Source organism: Lycorma delicatula, chromosome 1 (assembly GCF_047948215.1).
Source record: "Lycorma delicatula isolate Av1 chromosome 1, ASM4794821v1, whole genome shotgun sequence".
NCBI classification, from domain to species: Eukaryota; Metazoa; Arthropoda; class Insecta; order Hemiptera; family Fulgoridae; genus Lycorma; species Lycorma delicatula.
Genome location: NC_134455.1, coordinates 25,444,176 through 25,467,397, shown reverse-complemented (window position 1 = coordinate 25,467,397; position 23,222 = coordinate 25,444,176). Strand labels below are relative to the sequence as shown.

General features: G+C 35.0%; 1 protein-coding gene across 1 annotated transcript in view; it reads left to right on the top strand.

The window, feature by feature from the left end:
* The first annotated feature begins 18,513 nt into the window (after positions 1-18,513).
* Positions 18,514-23,222, top strand: part of Dip-B (Dipeptidase B) — a 92,772-nt gene continuing 88,063 nt past the window's right edge. Inside the window, exons 1-2 of the mRNA XM_075380255.1 lie at positions 18,514-18,670; positions 21,256-21,391. Of these exons, the coding sequence (XP_075236370.1) occupies positions 18,642-18,670; positions 21,256-21,391 (165 nt within the window). The 5' untranslated portion in view covers positions 18,514-18,641. The remainder of the gene's footprint in view (positions 18,671-21,255; positions 21,392-23,222) is intronic.

The following is a 23,222-nucleotide window of genomic DNA, read 5'->3' as shown; positions in this document are numbered from 1 at the left end:
CATGCGACTTCCTCCGGCGAGGAAAGTGCGTTGCATCCTTCAACAATTAGGGTTCTATCAGGCGCATTCCTGCTAGGTCGAAAGGCACTATTACGGACAGGCTTTCAATGTTCGGACTGAAGGGGAATCGTGCCGGGAGAAAGACGCAACTACATTGCTAGTCTCTCAATATCAGAAATTAACATGTAAGGTTCGGAACATAATCCACAGTTCCGTCCATATTAAAACTAAAATATAATCGACAAAAATTAACAAACACCCACGTCAATGATAAGACGGACCCAACAGCAAGGGACTCTTGGCTAGATTCTGTGATTAGATATATAAATCTCCCCTATCCTTACATTCCGTTCCGTCCCATGTATGGTGCTGCGCTGCCATACATCGCTTGCTGTCGCTCTCTCCAATAGAGGTATTATACACTTTTTTACTTCACATGCTCGCTGGCAAATGACAATCTTGTACTGTAACTGATCTGCCACAACAATATCGTGCTTTAAACTCTTTTAAAAAGGGCATGTTTTCCATATTTTATTTTGTCAGTAGTAAATATGTGCAAAATTTATTTTTTTGAAAAATGTTCGTATCTTTATCCAAATTTCCTCGCTGGGGACCTAGGCTCGTATGGCCCATACCGAAATCCAGCCATGCATAGGATGTACTCATACTTTTTTGCATATAAATTATTCCATTAAGAATTCACAATCAATCATATACAGACAGTTTTTATTAGTTTGTTGGGATTACATAAAATATAATATTATAGAATTTCCACAATTATAAATTAAAAAACTGGTATAATCAGAGCAACTTTCATATTGCTTTCAACTCTATGTTTTCAAGTTTTGGGAGAAATGATGAAATCATGCATCAAAGAGTAAATAAATCTATTGAATATGCATATTCCATTACAGAAAGTGTAACTCAAATTTAAACACATGTTCATGGACCTCACTTGGATTTTTGATGAACTTTTCAAAACTACAAGTACATCCAGATCATAAATCATATTAATAAGAAAAATAAACAATTTTGCAAAAATTCTGGAATTGAAGTAATGTTGATTCATTAATAAGAAAGAAGCTAATATAAACACAATGGCAGCATTTCAATTCAACAACAGCTACACAATTGATAATAAACTTATAATCAAGCACTCCTGCCAACTTATACTATGGTTGTAGGTGGTTAGTACAATTGCTTCTTTAAAGTAATAGTAAAAGAACCCGTGTTTGAAACTTAGTAGGGTGATTATTTTACGTTGTAAATCTTATAATATCATTATTACATATTATATTATTTTTTACTTTTTATTATTATCAATTTTTTTTACTTCCTTGTACAAAGTAAAGGAAGTATTGTGATTGCAAAAAATTTCAGTTTTCAATGGAAATATCCTTTTTGACCATCCCTGAATCCATTTTGACCAGTTTCAGCATGACACCTGTATGCATGTACATATGTATCTCACATAACTCAAAAACGATTACCTGTAGGATGTTGAAATTTTGGATTTAGGACTGTTTGTAACATCTAGTTGTGCACCTCCCTTTTTGATTGCAATCGACTGAACCAAAAGTGTCCAAAAAAGCCCAAAATCCGCCAAAAAATTGAATTTTAAACTTTTTCTTCACTACAGTAATAAGCTCTCATTGAGAGATTTTCAAAATATATCATAAGTGGTATTTATTTTCATTGGTTCCAGAGTTATAGCCAAATGAAAACTTAATTAATAAAAGTTTTGGATCTTAGAAGAAAGGGAGGGCACATCGGTTCAAATCAGACTTCATCTCCTTTTCTTTTGTTAACTTTTTTTGATTAATTTAAATATTTTGATTTATTAATAATTATTAACCTCTGATTGTTAAAAACGTTTTACAATAGATAATAATTCAATAATAATAACAAAAATATATGAAAAAAATCAGAAGTTATTAATGAAATAAAATTTTATGTACTTTTTTAAAAAAATGTGTGTATGTAATTTAATAGCCGCACAAGGAAGTTAAGTGGTGCCCACATCAGATTTTTATAAAATGCACTACTGATATGAAAATTGTATACACCATTAATCACTATATAAGTTAGTGTTTTTAGTCAGTACATTCAATTCAAAACCTAATTTTTACCCAAATTTGCTGCCCTGGGTCCAGGCCCATGTGCCCATGCCTAAATCAGCCATGGAAATGCTTATAACAAATTTTAATCATAGTAAAACAGGATTATCAAAAATGGGATTATCTTATTAAAAAAAAAAAAAAACTGGGATTGATGTGAAACAGATTAATATACTCTTTTTTGGTTATGATACAATGTATTGTTTTCACTGTCCAAACATAGTAAACATGTTGTTATACTAACAAACATATATTTTGATACACTTACTATTTCATTCATTACTGTTGTACCACCATGACTTAATACAATTGCAGAACTGGGTTTGGTAGAACTTTAAAACAAGATTTTATTTTATTTATTAATTCTGTAGGTGAATGGAGTGTGTGTATTTTACGATCATATAATTTTATTTCAATAGTGACTTTATTTATACTCAGTACCATAATTTTTCGGCATACGTTTCACAATTTATCTTTTTTTTCTTTGAATAAATTAATGTTTAATATATTGTATATCATTTTAAGAAGAAATTCTGTATATCTGCTTGTTTATATAGTGATTACTTACTGAAATTGGAAGTCTTGGAATGGCACATTAGACTATAAGTGAGAGTATTTGTACATTTCAAACTGTTCTAACGAACTGAATTTTTATCTAGTATATAATCTATGCAACTTCTTAAAATTTATGATTGTATATGTGTCTTTTTGCATAGTTTTATTATATATTACAGTTTTTTTATGTTTACTTTTATATCTATACAGTATGATTTAACTGTTTTTCAAATATAAAAAATGGGATTGTTATTACTAGTGATTCTGAAGGTATACAATCCTCCAGATCTTAAGGTATACAATTTCTTTAAATTGTATTATTTTGTGTCTTTACACAAAAAGTTATAAGTAATTAGAACATTAAATATTTAATTTCTAAATTTTTGTTGATGGTAGTATAAACCTTACAAAAAGTTAAAAGAAAATCAGGTCTATAAAATTACGAATAGAATAAAATATTACCTCTGATGAAAAATGGGATAAATGTTTTGTACCTGATTCAAAAACACTAAAACTAAGATCTAAGCAGCACTTATTCTGGCCTTTTTTAAAAGTAAACCTAACTGGCCTTGTTCAGCTAACTAATGAATAATAAACTTCCATTAAATTGAGACAATAAGCATTTCCCTTCTATATATCAAAAAAGATATCAGTGTATTACTTTCTTACATAAATTCTTATATGATATAACCTAACTGAAAGTTGTATCTCTAACTTCTTTCATGATTTTGATAAATAAGACGAATCAAGAAAATTTTTAATCAGTTGAAATCCATTTTACTTGCAGATGTGAGTGTTGTCTTCCATAAAACATTTATTGTAAAATGTTTTTATGATATTACATTACTATAAGTTTCAATATTGTCTATTTGTATTAGAAGAAAGGAGATCTCATCTTATCCAGGATAAGCAACTTCGTCACTGATTGGGCTTTTTGTACAGCCACTGAGTAGAAAAAAAGATCACCTAGCAGACAGACATATTTTTTGTTACTTTTATTTTTTTGATCAAGGTTTTATTTACAATCAGTTTACAAATGCAAAAGAAACTATCAGTTAATGGGATAATAATAAAATTAATGTTAAAAGAGACAGTTTCCAGCAAAACTACTCAAGAACACAATTCAACATGCAAGAGGAACAAATGAAATACAAATTTCAAATAGTTTGTTTTGGAACCGCTTAATAATTTTGATATTGCCTCTTGCTTGTTTTTTCCCAGTGTTGAATACCATACATAGGTCCAGATTAGTTTTAAGATTACATTGTAGGATTTTAGAATTTTATTGAAAGACCGTCTAGTCTTTACTGAGACTGTCTTCCAAGTAACCAGTACATGTATCTTAGATTGATATTCAGCTGGTTCTGTTTCTCAGGATGTGATGGTTCCACATCAATCGACGATGAAGATGTAGACCCAGTTATCTTACATTGAGATTATGGTGAACAACATCGTTATCCAGATGTACCAGAGGGCATTTATTTCTTCTCATTGTAAATGAGAAGACTTCGCTGGATTAACTTGAATTTTCCACATAGTCACCATTACACAAATACTGTTCAACTTCAACTGCAATTAATTTGAAGCTACAGTTGGATCATTGTCAACTGCTAGGATTGACATGTCATCAGCAAATATAGCAATGTAACATCACTAGGGGATGGTAAACCTGCTGTGTAGATTGAGTATAGAACTCTCAGTACAAAGTCTTTTGGAACACCAAACTTGATATTAAAAAATTTGGATTATTCATCACTATGCTTTTGATCTAGAAAATCCGATCTAAAAAATAATTTAGTAGGATTAGATAAAAAGGTTGTGGTAATCTTAATTTCAGTTTATAAAGTTGTCCAGGAAGTCAAACTTTGTCAAAAACTTGCTGCACATTCAAAAATGCTGTTGAACAATATTTTTTTTCTTCTAAATAGCTAGTGAAATGGACAATCCATGAATCTGCTCAATTGTGGAATGTCCAGTTCGAAAGCTGGTCAAGAATTACTTGGTTATTCATTAAAACAGTCTTCAATCATTGAAGGAAGAGTTTTTCAAAGACTTTTGACAGAACAGGTAATAGCTTTATAGGCCTGTATGAAAGCTCATTCGGAGGTTTACCTAGTTTTGGTAGCATTATTATCTCTGACACCTTCCACTCACATAGATAGAATGATTCGAAGGATGCCATTAAATAGATGCTTAATGAATAAAATGGCTTTATATGGTAGCATCTTTAAGATTTCTGCTGTAATTAGATGAAACCCTGGTGATCTCTTGAGCCTTTTAGTATTTGTATATACAATTTCTGCTGATGAAAATGGTTTTATTGGAAGTGAACTTTCTAAAAATTTGAAAATTTCAGTTTCAACATTCCTCCTTATATTATGAGGATGGAATACTGTACTTAGATGGTCAACAAGTGCATCAGTCTTTTCATTATCATTTCCAGCCCAAACAATATTTGTGACCTTCATAGATGGTCAGAGATACACAGTCACTTGAATCTTTTGGTTGCTTTCCACAATGAATAACCATCTTTCACATAAGGAGAATGATTTTCAAGATGAGATCTAAATTTATCATTTTTATTTCTCTGCAGAAGTTGTTTCAACCTGCAAATAGCTCTATTTAGCACTGTTTTATCTGCAGGATTTCCAAAATTTTGCTACACTCTCATTACTTTTTCTAAAGTAAGATTCATAACCTTCATACAAACAATATTTGTGACCTTCATAGATGGTCAGAGATACACAGTCACTTGAATCTTTTGGTTGCTTTCCACAATGAATAACCATCTTTCACATAAGGAGAATGATTTTCAAGATGAGATCTAAATTTATCATTTTTATTTCTCTGCAGAAGTTGTTTCAACCTGCAAATAGCTCTATTTAGCACTGTTTTATCTGCAGGATTTCCAAAATTTTGCTACACTCTCATTACTTTTTCTAAAGTAAGATTCATAACCTATCTAGGGTTATTAGTATCTTCCTGGCTGTTGTACTTTTCCTCTGGTGTTGAACTCCAAGCCACTTGTTGAATAATGGACCTCAAATGATAGACTGCATTATCAATATTGTCAGGACTTTTAAGAGGTGTTTCTAGATTCAGCTTATCCACTATCAAACTTCGATATGAATCCCAATCAATTCTGTTATTATAAAGCCCCACAGATTTCTTTTTCTGAATGACCATTGTGCTAATTGTAAGCAAAACAGGAGAATGATCAAAGTAGAATCATAATTGCATTCAAAATTGGTGTAGAAAGAAGAGATCCTTGAAGAGACAAAGAAATCTAGCAAATCTGGGATTTTTGTCTGTAGGCCAGAAAGTTGGTTACATTGTAGACATGACAAAAAGATGTGGTTTATCTATGCAGGTCTTAAGTTCTCCCTTCAAGTGGTTATCTATTGAGGACCCGGGTGTAAATGCTTTGCATTTCAGTCACTGCAATAAATAGGGAGTCAAGTGTTTCAAAAAAAAAAAAAAATTCATCACAAGAATTATTGTGGCGTGGAGGACAGTAAACAGCAGATAATCTGAGAGGTCTATGCCAGTCATGAATTCCAATCATTGTCACTTGTAAGTGATTTGTTGTGCTGTATGAGGGTAATAGTTCGACACACAATGTCACATTGGTAGGTCATGTTTTTAGTCGGCTGAATGAATATATTTATTTGTGCAGTTTCAGTATTACTTTTGTTTATTTTGTTCTTTGCTTGTTATTAAGGGTGTAACTGTTTGTTTGGTCATTATTTTGGGAATTTATTTTCTGTGTAACAGGTTATTTTGAATCTTTTTTTCTTGGATAGTCTTTAGGCTATCTAAGCTACAAGATAGTTAGGTTAGGTATTTATTTAAGTCACCCTTTTGGGCGGCTTTTCTTTTTGTTTTGGTGTATTTTGTGATAAAATATAGTTGTTTTAGTTGCTTGTATGAATTTATATAGTTTAAATAAACATTTTAATTGATCAGTTGTAATTTTTTTTTACATTGGCACTGGCCGTATTGGTTCTTTGTGATTGGTCGTTGTTTTGGGCAGCGGCCTTCTTGCATTGATCTGACTCGTTTTTCCTTTGTTTACACAGCCATCTGATTTATTAGACTTATTGACAGTGAACATTCTAAAATTAATTTAGTAGTCTTTGTTTTATTCAATTAATATTGATGACTGATAAAGGGGTGAGAAGGGTAAGTCCAAGTGGGCAAAATACGCTCCTGGTGAAGTAACAGCTGAAGTGTGGCCTGATGATGCCTCCTCATCAGGAGATGATGAGCCAAGGACTGGGGTATTGAGTATCTCTACCCGTGTTAAGGATTTAGTTCAAGCGACAGGGCATGTAGAGAGTTCTGCTCTGCTTGTGAGGGAATTTAATGAGCAATATGGAACGCTTATGCAGTTCTTAGAGAGTCCCAGAAATAGTTTAGGTAAGGTATGCGAAAAGGATATCCCCAGAAAGAGAGAATTCAAATCAATTATTTCTGCCATCGTGGAAGGGTATGATAAGTTGGTTGAGCAGTCATCAGAGGTGCGTGAGGTGATTGTAAAGGTAAAGGTTTCTGTTCCAGTTGTGGTTCCTCAATGTAAGCCTTATTCTCAGGTGTTGAAGGAGAAACGAGAAGCCTGTCTGTCTTGAAAGCAGCCAGAGGTTGTTTTTGTTAATTTAAAAGAAGAGATATCAACCAAGTCTAGCAAGGAAATGAAGGATGAATTTTAAGTAGTCCTTCAACATTAAAGGTCGAGCCTGAAAATTTGAAATATACGTGAGATGAAGAAGGGGCTAGTTGACAATTAAAGTTATTTCTGACTGCCTCCTTTCACATCTGTAAAACTGATATAAAAAGTCACCCCTAAAAGGAGAGGCATCCTAAGGCTATTGTTTATGATATTGAACGACATTTATCTGAGGAGAATTTAATGATTCTCAAACAGAACCAGAATACTCAGATAGCGGAGGCGGCCTTCAAGGCTGACTGTCGACTTATTCAAAACAGATAGACATGAGGCAGAGCATTACCATGGTGTATTCAAGGTGACTCCTGAATTATTTTAAGGTTTCATATCTGAGGGCAGATTGTTTATTGACTTCTCTTCATGTAAGGTTAAAAAATATGTAGATGTTCAACGTTGTTTCAAGTGCTGCCAGTTTGAATACAGATAAACTGTGTAAACATCTGGTGGTAGTGTGCTCTCACTGTGGGGATGAGGGACACAAACAAGAGAAGTGTCATAAGAAGTTGAGGGCCCAACTTGTATAAACTGCAGACATCTTCGGAAGGACCGTAAGCACTCAGTGAATAGTAAGGATTATCAGAGGGCTGTCATAATGTATTACAATTCAATATTGTTAGATGGCATCCAAACGAGGACTGACTAATTACTGTGAGATGTAATCAGTAAGAGAGTTAGATGATTTCTGTTAAAGGCCATTAGGGATAGTAACGGGGGAGGGTGATGTGGCGACCAGAATCGTCACAAGGCCAATGTTTTCCCCTTCGGGGATTGAGATGTTATGAAACTAGAACCTCTGGTCCTTCTGATACGTCCAGAGGTGCTGTAGCTTTTGTATTTGTAATCGGGTGGACTAGTCGGTCGAGTGTGGGCCTTCTGCTAGTTTCAAGTGTTTCTTGATTTCAGACTGCGACTACAGTGAGTGTAGCATCATATATATAGACTCTACTTGCTCCTAGGATATGAAGGTTTAGGAGACAGATTACTGCAAAGTGTACCCACCTCACCGCGATGAAGAGGTGGCAAGGACTTCTGGTCGTAAGTCCCTTTGCAAACCAAGGAATACTCCCTAGTCCTGCTTGCGTTCTTTTCAGAACGAGGGCCGTGATCTGCGGTTCGCAGGAACTGATCCAGAAGCGGCTAAGAGGTATTAAGAGTAACAGGAGAATATAGAAGGTTTCTAGATGCCCATAGCTCGCTGCGGGTAGTTGTTGAATTTGTGAGCTTACCCAAATTCTATAGCAGGAGGAAGAAGCGAGCAATGTCAAAAATTCAGGGTAGTGAGACTAGGGAACACTGACCAAGATAGAGGAAGAGATAGTAGTTAAGTTCGGGCGGAAGAGGATGACGGAAGTTTTTCCGTCCACCTCAGGTTCATAGTGAGGGCTTCAAGATGGATGTAGGGATATCCACCCGGGAAGTAAGAGGCGACCAATTAGTCGAAGAGTTTCGAGAAGTGTAGGACAGACCTGGTAGTTCTATTGCGCCTCTTGCTGGAGCCGAACAGAGGATCGACAATTTGTTGAATTTTGTGTATGGCCCTCGCAACGTTAATGCAGGAGCGAGGAGTAGAATATTTCCCACGCTTAAGCATGTTAGGAGTGTTCTTTTCTCTCTGCCAGAAGGTTTACTTCTGTAGAAAAGCAGACCTTCTTGAAGGTCTAGCAAAAATTAGCCTCCCGGCCAAGGAGGTCAAAGTAGTACAGGTTCCGACTCCAACTCCTGTACAAACGAAGTTGTGCGGGGCAAGCAAGAAGCTAGCCAAGCCTCGAAGTTATTTACTTGTTGTTTTAAATTATATATATATTTCTTAAAGTTTTTATGTTTTAAATTATTTTAAGGTTTTTATTTTAATCTTAGTTAATAAGGCTGAGGAGTCTATTATAACTAGTAGACAACTCAAAGAGGACTTCCAGGTTGCTCTTTGTGGCAACAGGAAGAATTTGAAGATTAGGAAAATCAAAGAGACCGGCAAGGGTCTAGTATTGGTTGCCAACGACAAGGAGACTCTCTGAGTCACTGCGGAGTCTCCTGCAGTGAAAAAGCTTGAGATCAAGGTTGACCCAAACCGTAAGCGTAGCCCCTGGGTCATTATTTACGACATTGACCAGCGGCTATCTGATGAGGATGTTATGTCTCTTGTTTGGGAGCAGACCAACGAAATAGATGACGCCGATTTTAAGAAAGAGCTAATCTTCAAGACTGGAAAGCGTGATGCCCAGTGGTATCACAGCGTTTATGAACTTGGCACTGGTCTCTTTAAGAAGTTTGTGTCTGAGGGTGTGTACAACGATCTAACATCCTGCCGCATCAAGAAGTATGTTGACGTGCACAGATGCTTCAAGTGCTGTCGTTTTGACCACAGGGCCAAGTTCTGTAAGTATGCGTCGATCTGTGCGCATTTTAGCGAGGAGGGTTACAAGCGTCATGACTCTCCGCAGAAGCCTAGGCTCCATCCTGCGTTAACTGTAAAAGGTTGCGGAAAGAGTGCAGACACTCGATCAACACTAAGGACTGTGACTGTTATTTACGTTCGGTAGAATTGTACTTCAATTCCCTCGATAATTAGTACTCATTCTTTGAATGCTTGATGCCAATATGTAGTGTTAGATGAATAGGCCCCTGTTAGATAATCAAGAGTGTGTTTTCACTCTCCCAGCTACGGTTACTAATTTAGCATGGCAGTTCATGGTTGAATTGGAATGCACTATTAATGGGCAATTAACGAACCGTAGTTGCGATCAACTTTTTAGTTCATCCAAGTCGACCTCAAAATCGGAGCTAAAGTGGGAGTCTAGAGGTTATACTCAGCTCCCGGACGGAGCTGTGGTCCTCTGGGATTATGTTTTTGGTTTGTTTTGCACTCCAATCACTAAATTTATTTTTGCTATCGTAGCATTTGGCGTTGTACCGAATAACTGGTTCTGTAGTGGCATATGAATTTATGTGGCAGCAATGTTAGGCGCGGGGTCTTGGTGCTTCCGCGAGTTGGTAGAGTAGAGTAGTTCCAGAGGGCTACGTGGTAGTGCTAATAGGTGTCCGATGCCTTCGAAGAAAGGCTATGACAGGGGGGGGATTAACTGATGGGAATGCCTTCCGAGTTATTCACATCAGTGGCATCTCATCGAGGCCGGCTGATGACTGTGGAATGTAATCAGTTTGAGGGCTAGAAGATGTCCTCAGATTAGCCGGTTATGGCTGGGTACGGACAGGTGGTGTAGCAACCGGACATGTCACAAGGGGAGTTCTCTCTCGGAGGGAAATTGTAACGTTACGAGAAAGGCTGTCTGTCGCTAGCGGAGAACATCTCTGCGTGAAAGTGATCCGGTACTCCAGACGGTCCTTGTTGGCGAAAATAGAGATCATAGATCTCGATATATGCACAAATTTTGGACATCCCAACCCCGTAGGGGAAGACAACCACCTTGTGAGGTTACCGGTCGCCATCCCCTCTGAGGGGCTTTACCGGAGGTCGTCTTTAGACCCTCTAACTGATTACATCTCACAGTCATCAGCCAGGCCTCGGTCGGGAAGCCACCGATGTAAAAGCCTCGGCAGACATCATATTTGCATCAGTAAAATACAAACCAAATTTTTCCTTCTCGTAGGCCTCAAACGGACATCTTTACACCCAACCTAACATAATTCCCTCAAACTAACCGAGACCGCGGAATCGCGGATCCCGCGCCTAGTCTAAACTTAACAACACCGTTCGTGACTGCGAATGCCTCAGAAAATGAAAGAATTGTAAGTCAAATCAGTGCTACTAATACTAATCAAAATTATGTTTTTGCAACAGAGAAATTCAGACCAACATCCAAATAAGTCGACCAAATTAGGTCACACGGACTACCATACGCTGGCAGCGCCGCCAACCCCGCCAAATCGAATCACAAACGATACCAATATAACTCTGGCACGATGGCAATGCGCCCAACTCCAAGCAATCTAATGCCTAGGCCGGAAACCTAGCCACCCGGGATCCTACCATGATCAAATACTAACCTCCCTCAGTTAATTAAACTCCCTCTGCAGACTATACACCGCTAGGGCGCGAAGAAATCCAGCCACTATATACCATTCCTTGCCGATTATCCAATTAATACAGAGATCCAGAAAGGAATGTATTCTCTCAAGTTCCCTAACAGCTCGTGAACGTTCGACCTCATATCGAGGCAGACATGGAGGACATAGTCCACTGTATCATGAGTCCCACAATCCGGGCATTGACTCGAATCCACCAAATGCAACCCAGCCAAACTCGCCCGAAAGGAACTATGCCCGGAGAGAAACTATGTAATAAAGTGATTGGAGGAAACCCATCTAATCGCATCTAAATCAGACACTAAAGAAAATATAACTTGCGTATAGCGACCTGTGGGGGAAGCGTCCCGCCTGACCTGCCAAAACGCAAGGCCTCGGTCTTCAATCTCCTGCTTTCGTTTGACATCAACAAGTTATTTACCTTGGAAATGTAGAGTTCTTTACGCTCATTAGCCAAGATATCTATTGGTTTGACTCCGGCTATAACACAGACTGCCTACTGCAAGACTGTTCTATAACCGCCTATAACAACCAGCATGAGGAATCGCTGCGCAAAATGTCCGCGTAACACCTAAAAACCAAGCGGTGAGCCAAGACAGGTGCAGCATATAGCATAATAGCCTCACTGACACCTTTGCAAAGGATACGCATGGTAAGATAATTCACTCCACAGTCGGGATGAATGACTTTACGGATTCCATATAAAGCCTCAGCGGCCTTTTTTACTACATACTGTAGATGTTCCTTGAACCGAAAATTCTCCCACCCAGGTATTTTTGAGCTGTAACGAACCTAATGGGGAGACCAGCCATTCGAACCCGGATTCGTCGGAAAGCAGCCAATCGGCCCTTAAGCAATATCATTGTGGATTTCTCTGGGCTGAAAATTATTTTATGTTGGAGACTTCACAGTCGGAGTGTCTCATAAGCATGAGCAACTCGGAACTCTACTTCATTACGCGAATCCCCTTCAATCAGCAGCAGCGCGTCGTCAGCATAAGCAATGACACAACAACCACATGGCAACCTCAAAAGCAACATGTAATCGAATTCTATAATCCAAAGAAAGGGATTCAGAACACTGCCTGACAGCATCCTTTAGTTAGGATCATACGAATCTCCGAGCCGCCATCACGCAGGGAAACAGGCTGATGGCTGCAATAAATTGAGAAAACATTTCTAATTCATTCCGTGTACATTTACACTTCTGCATCTGAAACAGGGCAGAGGGCCACCATAAGTTATTAAATGCCCCGAATATGTCCATAAAAATCCCAATACATATTTGTATGAACTAGAGGAAGCTATATCCATCACCTTTAGTATGGCATCCTCAGTGCTCTTGTCCTGTCGGAAACCATACTGATTGTCCATTAGTAAATGATCAGCGACCAATTTAACATTAATATGTAAATATAGGACGTTCTCAAAAACCTTACCAATCACACTCAAGAGCGTTAGTGACGATAAGAAGAACTAACAGTAGGATCGTTTTCGCCATCTTTGAACAGCAGTACCAAGTCTTCACGCTTCCATCACGCCAGAAAGTGGCCGGCGAAGAACAAGCTATTATAAATTCAAGTTAGAAGACCAAGAACTACTGGAAGCGCTCGAACGAGGAGCTCCACTGTGATACAATCATATCCGGGGCCTACTGCCGTGCCACACTGCAGACCACCTGACGCACTTTTGCCTCAATGATTTCAGAGGATTGTAAGTCGGTCTCGAAAGCCGTGAATTCCCGTCTGACGCGCCGGTGGTATGAAATCTCACCCATCATAGTATCATCCGGGAGCAAATCATTCAGAATAATAATATGGACACGGTCCTTATCAATAATCACACCCCCGCGGGTCGACAAAGCTGACAAGAGGACATCTTTCCTGCGTTAAGTCGATTAATTTATAGATTTTGCATGAATCCCTTGAGTATTGATATGAACCTGTTTTTTTTTTTGTTTTTTCCAGTACTTCTTTGCAAACCCTGCATTCTTTATAATTGGCAGGATGATCCGCTTGACAAACAGCACAAATCCGTGGTGTGCTTCTATAATTTCTTGAACAGTCTGACGTTCTGTGGGTACCTGCACACTTCACCCCCGACGGGGAGTCTTATTCTTTAAGACTTTGGGGGTTAAGGTCCCCACGAGCCTAGTATCTGCTGCTTTCTTCTCACTACATACTGAGCTGCAGAACCCTTGATACACACACTACACAACTTACAACATATATCCTTACACGATAACACAACAACATTCCATGCTACTTGTTCTTTCACTTACTTTTGGTGGTGTTGCGACACTTTACAAAACGCAACCGTAATCCAAGGTGGAACCTATCGTGCCAATGGATCTATAGGACCCTGCGTCTACGTAGCGAGTCTTGAACAATGTCTTCTGGGCATCTAGGTGAACCCAGTTATATTTAGTTCTAGTCTCTGTACGCGTGAGCTCTGCAGAGGTGGTCTTCTATTTCCATGGTACTCGTAGGGAAAAAAATTAGTAACTCACAAGAAACTCCTATGATGGTTGGTGGTTCATCTGAAAAAATCACCACCCGAATTCAAATGAAAAGACCTTACTCGGCGTTGTCTGATGACGATAATAATGTTGTTTATGAGAACAGGCAAACTATCCATAGTATAAGAACGTAGAATCTGTTGTTCTTAAACACAATCAGAAAGTAAGCTTCCTTCAACAGATCTCACCTTTCCTGATCAATAAATTTATTATAGGCTCAAGTGGTTCAACCCACCGGGTTGGTCTAATGGTTAACACGTCTTCCCAAATCAGCTGATTTGGAAGTCGAGAGTTACAGCGTTCAAGTCCTAGTAGGTATTTTTATACGGATTTGAATACTCGATCGTGGATACCGGTGTTCTTTGGTGGTTGGGTTTCAATTAATCACACATCTCAGGAACGGCTGAACTGAGACTGTACAAGACTACACTTCATTTACACTCATTCATCCTCTGAAGTATTATCTGAACGGTAATTACCGGAGGCTAAACAGGAAAAAGAAAGTTTTATTAAAAAAGGAATAAATAAAACAGAAATAAATTCGATTGGTAAAATCGAATTTGACGATAAAAATCGAGGGTTACACTTACAAAGTAATAAATGCAATATTACATCACGGATTTTCGATTCGTAAAGGTAATTATACTAATTGCATTAAAAAAGGAACAATATGGTATGAAGTTAATGATATGGCTATCATTAAAAAAAAAATTATTAAAAAATTGGCCGTGAAATTCAATTTGTTTATTCTAAGGCAATAAATTTTAATAATAAATCCATAAGATAACAATCAGTAATTCATAAAAAAATAAAAGAATAATCAAACAAAACACAGTTACATCCAAAAAAAATTACATCGTTTTCTTAGAAACAGTTTTAGTTATATTACTGAAATTTTTATTTTTTAGCGGAAGAAATGATATCTACGAGACTCTTACCGTCGGCTAACAATTTCATTGTAATTTTTTTGGATAAGCAATACAGACTTCCGAATTAGATAATCGTAAAATGTAAACACTGAACCCAACCGGCGCACAAAGGGTTATTTCACTTAAAAACCTGGCCAATATTATTTTTTGGTACAAAACATCATAGGACAAACTAATTAACTATTTCTTAGTTAAAAAGTGTTACGAAACACACTAGGTTTGAAAATAATATCAAACAGGAACTTTAATTATAAGTGAAATATATTACATATTAAATATAAAAAACAAAAAATCACATTAATCCTATGATGACATCCATGGTTCATCTGAAGTTTCTTGTGCCCTTTCTGCAAAGTCTTCATCATCAAAAGAACCTGACTGACTCCTGTTTCAGCGGGAAGAAGCATTTCGACAGTTTCTTTGAGAAACGCTTTTCTCATTTTTTTCGGAGTAGGTCGCGTGCCTGTTATTACGGAATAATAAAGCCTTTTCAATGACAATAGATCCATGGATTAATATTTTATGAAGAGTAGGTGTCATTGGATGTCATGAATATAATTCCACATACAATTTCACCGTGTCTAAACAAAAGATTTTGAATTTATCAGTGTATATTTTATGGCCACTAGATATAACCCCTAAAATTACTTTTTAACGACATATTAGTCTATAGTCTATGCCAGTGATTGCCGCTGATAGCTTACAATCCATAAATAATCTTCTACTCGTGTTTCCGTCATTGCTCTTTTCAAATCCTGCTTTAGGAACATCTACTACTAAACCCAATTGTGTTTTAAATTCCTCTTGAATCTCCACTTTTCTTTGTTGAACGATTTGTTTATCACTTTGTCATTTTTTATTTATTTTTTTTTATTTACTGGCAATTTATGTGCAAGATGAAGCAATCCTTCAAACAATCTTATTCTGGCATGCAGTATCGATAAGACGAATTTCAAATAATATCCATTTATCTGCTTTGTCATTGTTAAATCATTAAAATCCTTGGATAAGCTCCACGGATGTAGCATTTCATCGTTGATTTAGTATTCGTCTTGACATTGTATACTTTAGAGTCAACCATTGTCAGCATTGTGACATCTTTTACCAAAAGCGTTTAGTTTGTTAGTGCGATTCGAGTTGCTTCCAATGAACTTATTTTATTTTCTGCTCAACTAATTTCTTTCGTGATATCTGCGTTTCTTTTACAAATCTTATTCGAATTGGTCTGCAAAATCGTGGAGATGAAGGCAATGGATTGCGCCATATTGTCTTATTTTCTTACAAAGACAACTACAAGACAATTGCAATGGGACAAATGAACTTTGAAAAATGCTGGCATATGAATCTGAATTGTTTTCAAATTTTTGCTTAAATGTTGCTCGCCGGGACCCGTCACATCCCCACTTGTGCATTAAAGTTAATGTGGTCCATTCTTCAACATTCAAATGCAGTAAAGCTAATGTGGTCCTTTCTTAAATATTCAAATTCTGAATAAATTCAGGCAAATAGAACAAAAGACGCGAAGGAGTGTTTTTTAAAACATCTTGGAGATTGTCTTCAGCACAAATATCTGTAATTTTTAATGATTCTTGCATAGGATAACAGTCTTTTTTGGCCTTTCTTAGAGCTGTATAGCATGGATAGAATTTTTTATTGGAATTCCTTATATTTTCAAACTGTTTCCTTGATAGCCCAGCTTCTAATGATGTTAATCGCTGCTTTTGTTCCTTCTTTTCTGAAGTTTCAACGAACAATTTTTGTATACTATTTGCACGCGTTGGAGATTGCGTTAAATCTTTTATCACATTTGAAGTATCCGTCTTGCCCTCATAGCGTAACTTCATATAAGTGGTCACAGTTAACTCTGCAGAGCTCACTTCATTATAAGAGCTTCTGTTTTTCTTCTTTTGCTTCGTTCACTGGCTACACTAAAAGACTTCAGTGGACGCCCCGATCGAGTTCTCGTTTGTGGTATTTCAAATGTCCCTTGAAGCCAACTATCATTTCTTTTAAGAAAAAGGTCTCTGTAACGTGAAGCAATCCATCTACGTTTTATTTCTGATTTTCTGTATGATAATTTGTGCTTCATTTCTTTTAGTTGGTCCTTTGTCTAATACTGAGAATCAAACAAAGAATATTCAGCATGCTCCAATTTTTTGTTTACATCTTCACTAGGGTGCTCTCTCATTTTCTCATAGAAACGTTTTCGAGTCATAATTTTGACTCCGGAGGGACCTACAAAGAGAAAGGTTATGTGCTATAATTTGTTTTTTAAATTTTGCTGTGTATGTACTAGTTGGAGCGATTAGTTTAGAATTTGCATAAAGTTGGAAACATTTTTAAGTAGGATGATTACAGGATATCTATTTCTACATTGTGAGATATAAATCATGACCAGGACACATCCAGAAGTATAATAAAACCATTAAAGTTTAAAAAGTAAAGTTCAGACAAAAATACGAAAAACTATTTTTTTTTAAATTATATCTTTCATAATACATTATGAAGTATTTCTCCCAAAATTAGTAAAATGTGTTGTACTTACCTACCTCTGATATATTTGTAGTTAATAACTGGTTAACACTTCGTTAAAACTTAAAAAAAAAAAAATCATTTTGATGTATTTGCTATTGCAACAAACGCCGAGAACAGATACGTATACATTGAGTAACAATCGAATTCCGACTGAGAGCGCTACAAATAGGATTGTGGGGTGACAAAAAAGGGTCGGTACTTAGTTTATCATCTATTCAAGTATATCGGGTATAAGGTTATTTTATGATACGGGTAATTCTGTGGGTTTCTGAATCAAATACCTCTATGTGCGGCGCGGCACCATAAAGTGGTCATTAACATAATAAAATGCTGACTAATTACTATCTATTTTTTTTTACTAATATTATAATGTATGGTAAAGAGTCAATCGGTGGTGGGCCTACACGAATACTGCTGATACGTAATCATGTTATATTCATATTTAATGTTCGCTCAGTTATTGTTTTGACACAGTTAACGATGCGATATGAACTGCTTGTAACGAGTAACGACTCGTTTGAGGGACTAAAAATTCGGTACTATAAACATAAAATAATGCCCGTTACTGAGTAACGAATACATACGGTTTGTTGCAGGTCTAACTATGATCAACTGATAAATTTTTCATAAACTAATTCTATTGAACAGGTTATAGATTAAAATTAACAAAAAAAAAAAAAAAAATAAAACAATTCAGTTTTAAAATATTGTCAGACAAATTATCACAGCTCCGGACATTTCACATGGTGAAGCAACACACACTCAAACAAGCAATTCATTAAAAAAAGTAAACAAACTTAGATACAAAATCACAACAATCCTTATCGTCCAAGACAACAATCGTCGTATAACTAAAATGCTTACACAAAATTGTATAAACGCTCAAGCGTGTAGGACGAACAAAAGAATCTGTAAAAAGGATTGGTTTTGCAAGCTTGCAGTTAGGTTTATAGCGACTTTATAATTTTTATACAATGTAAAGTATTTTAATTGATAAATTTCTTTGAGTACCGTAAATAATTATTCAATTAACAGAGGTTAATGTGAGATCGTGTAACTTACATGAATGATTATGATGTTTCAGTTTTATGTTGGTATTCAAAATATGCAAAGAACAAAGATATAGTGTAGTGTTATCTCTTTGTTTCCCAGATAAGTGTTGATGTATTGTTGAATCCTTTTCAAGTAGATGTTAGCAGAAGTTGTATAACTATTTCAGCAATGGGTGTGTACACTGTCAATGTAAGCAAGTAAGTATTGATAAAAATGATTGTTTTATAATTTAATGTTGAATTACTGTGTGAGGTAATTCTTAATCCTACATTCATTTATTTGTCGGCTGTTCGTGGTCTGTATTGGTATTTTTATCAGTAGTTTCAGATGAATGAAGAAAAATGTTTTTTTTTAACGTTAGTGAGTATTAGAAATCATTTATAAGTGTTATTTTTGTTGTTTTTATAAATGATAGGGTTACGAACAAGTTCGTAGTACCTGCGAACGTTTACAATTTATTAGTTGGCAAAAACCTATTAATAGTGTCGTATGTTTAAGAATTGCCTACTTTATATATTTTAAAATTTTTATTTTATAAGGAATCGCAAAAGCTACAAAAAACTGTTTGAGGATTAGATTTAGCTGTTATGAAAATGAATGGAATGCCCAAATGAAAAACCGGTTTTTGTAACCTGGACTTTTTTATTTCAGGTTAGTTTAATTAGTTATTTTGCATGAACAGAGACTGTAAAGTAGTTAAAACCCTCAATTCAAAAGGATGCCAAGCAACTGAATCCAAATTTTACTGGAAAGAGAGAAAACCTGTTATAAAAACTTAAATGCTTACTTCTAAATAAATGTTTTCAGTGGTGAATAACTTTAAATCTATGTATTGATAATGCTGTCATCAAGCATAGCTAAATGGTGAAAAAGAAAACACAGCAAGGTTTATTTTTTTACATACTCATTTTAGTATTAAAATTATTTATTATGGTTATTTCTATGATTTGGTTTAGTATGGTTATTTATAAAAGCCTATTGTATTGGCTGGTATTCAGATTTGTCGGCATAAGGATTTTTTATGTTTCTTACTCAAAAATCTGTATTAAATGCAGTGAATGATTAAACAATTTTTTTTGTCTCGAACCAGAGTTTAAAATAATACCCCGTTTGAACAGACTATGTTTAAATACTAGTCAATTATAAAAGTAGGTTTAACTGATGTATTATTCATGACAATCTTTTTCTTGAAAATAATTTTCATCAAAAAATTCTTTTTTTTTTTTTGTTCACCTGTATTGTTTAATTTGTTCATAACTGTTTAACAGACTGAAAATTGTCATGTATCAGTTGGAGTATAGTTTTCATCATTTTATTTATGAATCAAGATTTTGTTTAACAGATTCATTGTTTTAATTGAACTGTTCATTTTTGTCAAGAATAGGGCCACTTATTTCTACAATTACTGGTATATTATTTCAAGACTTAAATATTTTTATTAAAACCATTTGTAAATGTTTGTATGATATACAACCAATTACAAATGATCATACAAATAGTGATAAAAAAAAACAGTGCTGAATTGTTTTCTATTCTCAAACTGCATCAGTTGTCTGTGTACAGTAATGCTTTATGTTTTATTCTGTTTAATTCCTCTTTCTTTTTTTTATGAAATACTAGCTGACCCAGCTATGCTTCACTATTGCTAGATTTGATTATATATATATATAATATATATAAATTTAAATGAACACAGTTGAAAGATTGATAAAACATTAAAAAATTGAACATTACAGAACTTCACAAAATGTAACACATATTTTGAATATGAGCCAGATCAGACCATAAATACAATTTTCCAAAATATTTCTACCCTCAGCGGTACCTAGCGTGTCCAAACTAATTCAGAAACCTTCTTGGGCGTGCGCATAACAACTCACTAAAGTATAATCACAATCAGATGAATGGTGTAGGAACGCATATGAGACAACATACAAACACTCATTTTTATATAGATACTTTGCAAGTATTTATATAAAAACCCAGGAATGCTTCATTAAACACTAAAAAACAACATTATGGAATTCACAAAATTTGACCTTTCACTTAATTCCTTTTTATTCTTCATTTCCCTCATTTCCTCTTGTTCACTATTTCCTTTTTCCCTATTTTCCATTCTTCTTTTTCCCTTTTTCCTTGCGTGTAAATCGCTACAGTATTTTTTTAGTCTATAGCGGACACACATATGAACATTGCATTTTATGTATAAATATATATATATAGAAGAAGAAAGTCTGTTTATTTGTTTCATAAATATTTCGACACTAGCACCACCTAGTGGGTATAGTTTTTACAAAACATTTTCTTATCATGTAACTAGTATATATTCAGAATATGAGCCAAATCAGTCTATATATACAATTTTTCTAAATACCTCAACCCCAGTGCCACCTAGCGGCTCCATTTTTCACAAAAATATTTCTTTTCACGTAACTTTTATATATTCTGAACATGAGCCAAATCGGACTATAAATGCAGTTTTTCCAGATATCTTGATCCGAGCACCATCTAGCAGGTCCATCTTTCACAGAGGTATTTCTTTCCATCTAAGTAACACATTCTGAATATGAGCCAAATCAGTACCATAAATACAATTTTTCAAAATATCTCTATCCCAACGCCACCTAGTGGATCCAAACTAATTAAGAAACCTTCTCAGGCGTGCGTACAACTCGCCAAAGTTGAATCACAATCGGATGAATGGTACAGGAACACATACTGGACAAACAAACATTCATTTTTATATATAATTATATAAGATTAATTTTAACTTTCTTTTCAGTTTTACTTACAATTTAAAACCTGAGCAATCATTGAGTGCGGGTGGTTATGATGCTATTGTGTATGCCCCTTGTTCACCACCAAGTAGTAAAGAACATCCAGAACCAATTAGAGCAACATTGCAACAAGCTGCCAAGGTATGTGAAATTCATAGGTAGTTGTTAATTTTATGTGTAATTGTGTTTCAAACAAGTCCTTGAAACTCATTTCTAATTTATAAAATAATGAAAAGAATATATTTTGATATTTTGATCTATCTTATATATTGATGAATTCCATTGTTAAGATACAAATATTAAGATATAAATTAAGACTATAAATGAATTCATCATTTAATAAAAGTGTGATTTTTCTGTAATAATTGTACTTTTATTACTAGCAGAAGCAATACTAATGTTCTTACATAAATTTCAGTGTAATAAACTTTCTTGTAGTTGTTGTTTACCAAAGAAAAAGCTAAAACATGTTAGCAGCTACCCTTTTTATCCGAGACATCTTTAACTTCACCCTGATAAAGCTTCATCATCAGTTTCCATAGGGGTGTATTTTAGAGATCAGTGCCAACCACACCTAAAGACCACTCCTGCTTATTCACTATTATTCTGTGCTGTTATTTGGCTTGGAGTGGGGATTACCTATATCTTCTATCCTGTCCATAGCTAGGCTTCCCATTTCTTTGCATCGGAGTGGTTTTAGTCATCTATAAATGAAAATAATGTCAATATAATAAATTACAGGTCTTCAAATCATTGGCCATCCATAAAACTAAGAATGGATGGTCTTTTCTGTTGCTCTGTTATTTCACCTGCTGTTTGTGTGCTATAACCATGTATCTGCAAGCTTGAAATCATTAAATATTTAATCTTATTTTAATTTCATTTATTATGTGTAGAGTTTGTAATAAACTGCAGTTGTAAATGTCACCAAACTGAATTTATAGTGAATACATACAGTTTAGAACTTCCTAAGATACATATGGGTATCTCAGTTTACTTATCAAAGAGAACCTAATTGTTTAAAGACAAGATTGAATTATGATCACAAAAAAGTGCTGTAAAAAATCATCCTTAATTCAAAGGTAGGTATATATTTAGTTTACACTCTTCTGGTGTAGAACACCAACATAGGCATATAAAAGCAACATAAACATTGGCATATATTGGTTAAAATACTGTTTAATTGCAGTCCTTAAACCAGTATTGGTTAGAATTATTGGACTGAAGGTGAAAAAAGATGGAACACCCCTATAATAATACATCCCAAAATAATATTTCAGATGATCATTATTTTTACTGATAAATAAACAGATGATATTGTGTTAACTTATTGAATTTCATATTAAAAAATATTTCCGACAAGGATAATAATATATTGTATTATTTATTTTACTGTAGAACAATGGTGTGATAACATTTTATGAACGGTTGGGTGGAATATTTTTGTATGTTGGTATTTTAGTGTAATCGTAAACATCATAATCTTTACTTAAACATTACATTAAAAGAAAATTTGGGTTGTTATAAACTTACTGATTAGTTGAAATGAACATATATTTTTTTTAAACTAGTGAATGCATATGTGTGTGTTATCATACTTGTACTTTGAAAAGTACTGCTGCTAAATATAACTTTGTATTATACTGTTAGATTTAATTTCTGAATTCACAGCTGTTACTATAATTAACATTCAGACATTGTGTATATGAGTTAGTGAATAAAGAAATTTTTTTTAAATATTCACTAAGTTATTGAATTAAATTTTGTAGATTGTTGTTCATAATTTTCAGTTATTATTTCTCCTTCCATTAAAATGTTATACTCTTGCTGTTTATATGTATATGATACCTTCTGAACTGAGCACTTGAGTGTTTTTTTATTGTTTTGTTATGGTTGTGTATAGAATTCATCATTTAGGGGGTAAAGTTGTTATCAGTTGATTAACCAAACTGTGTATTCTGTGATACTATGG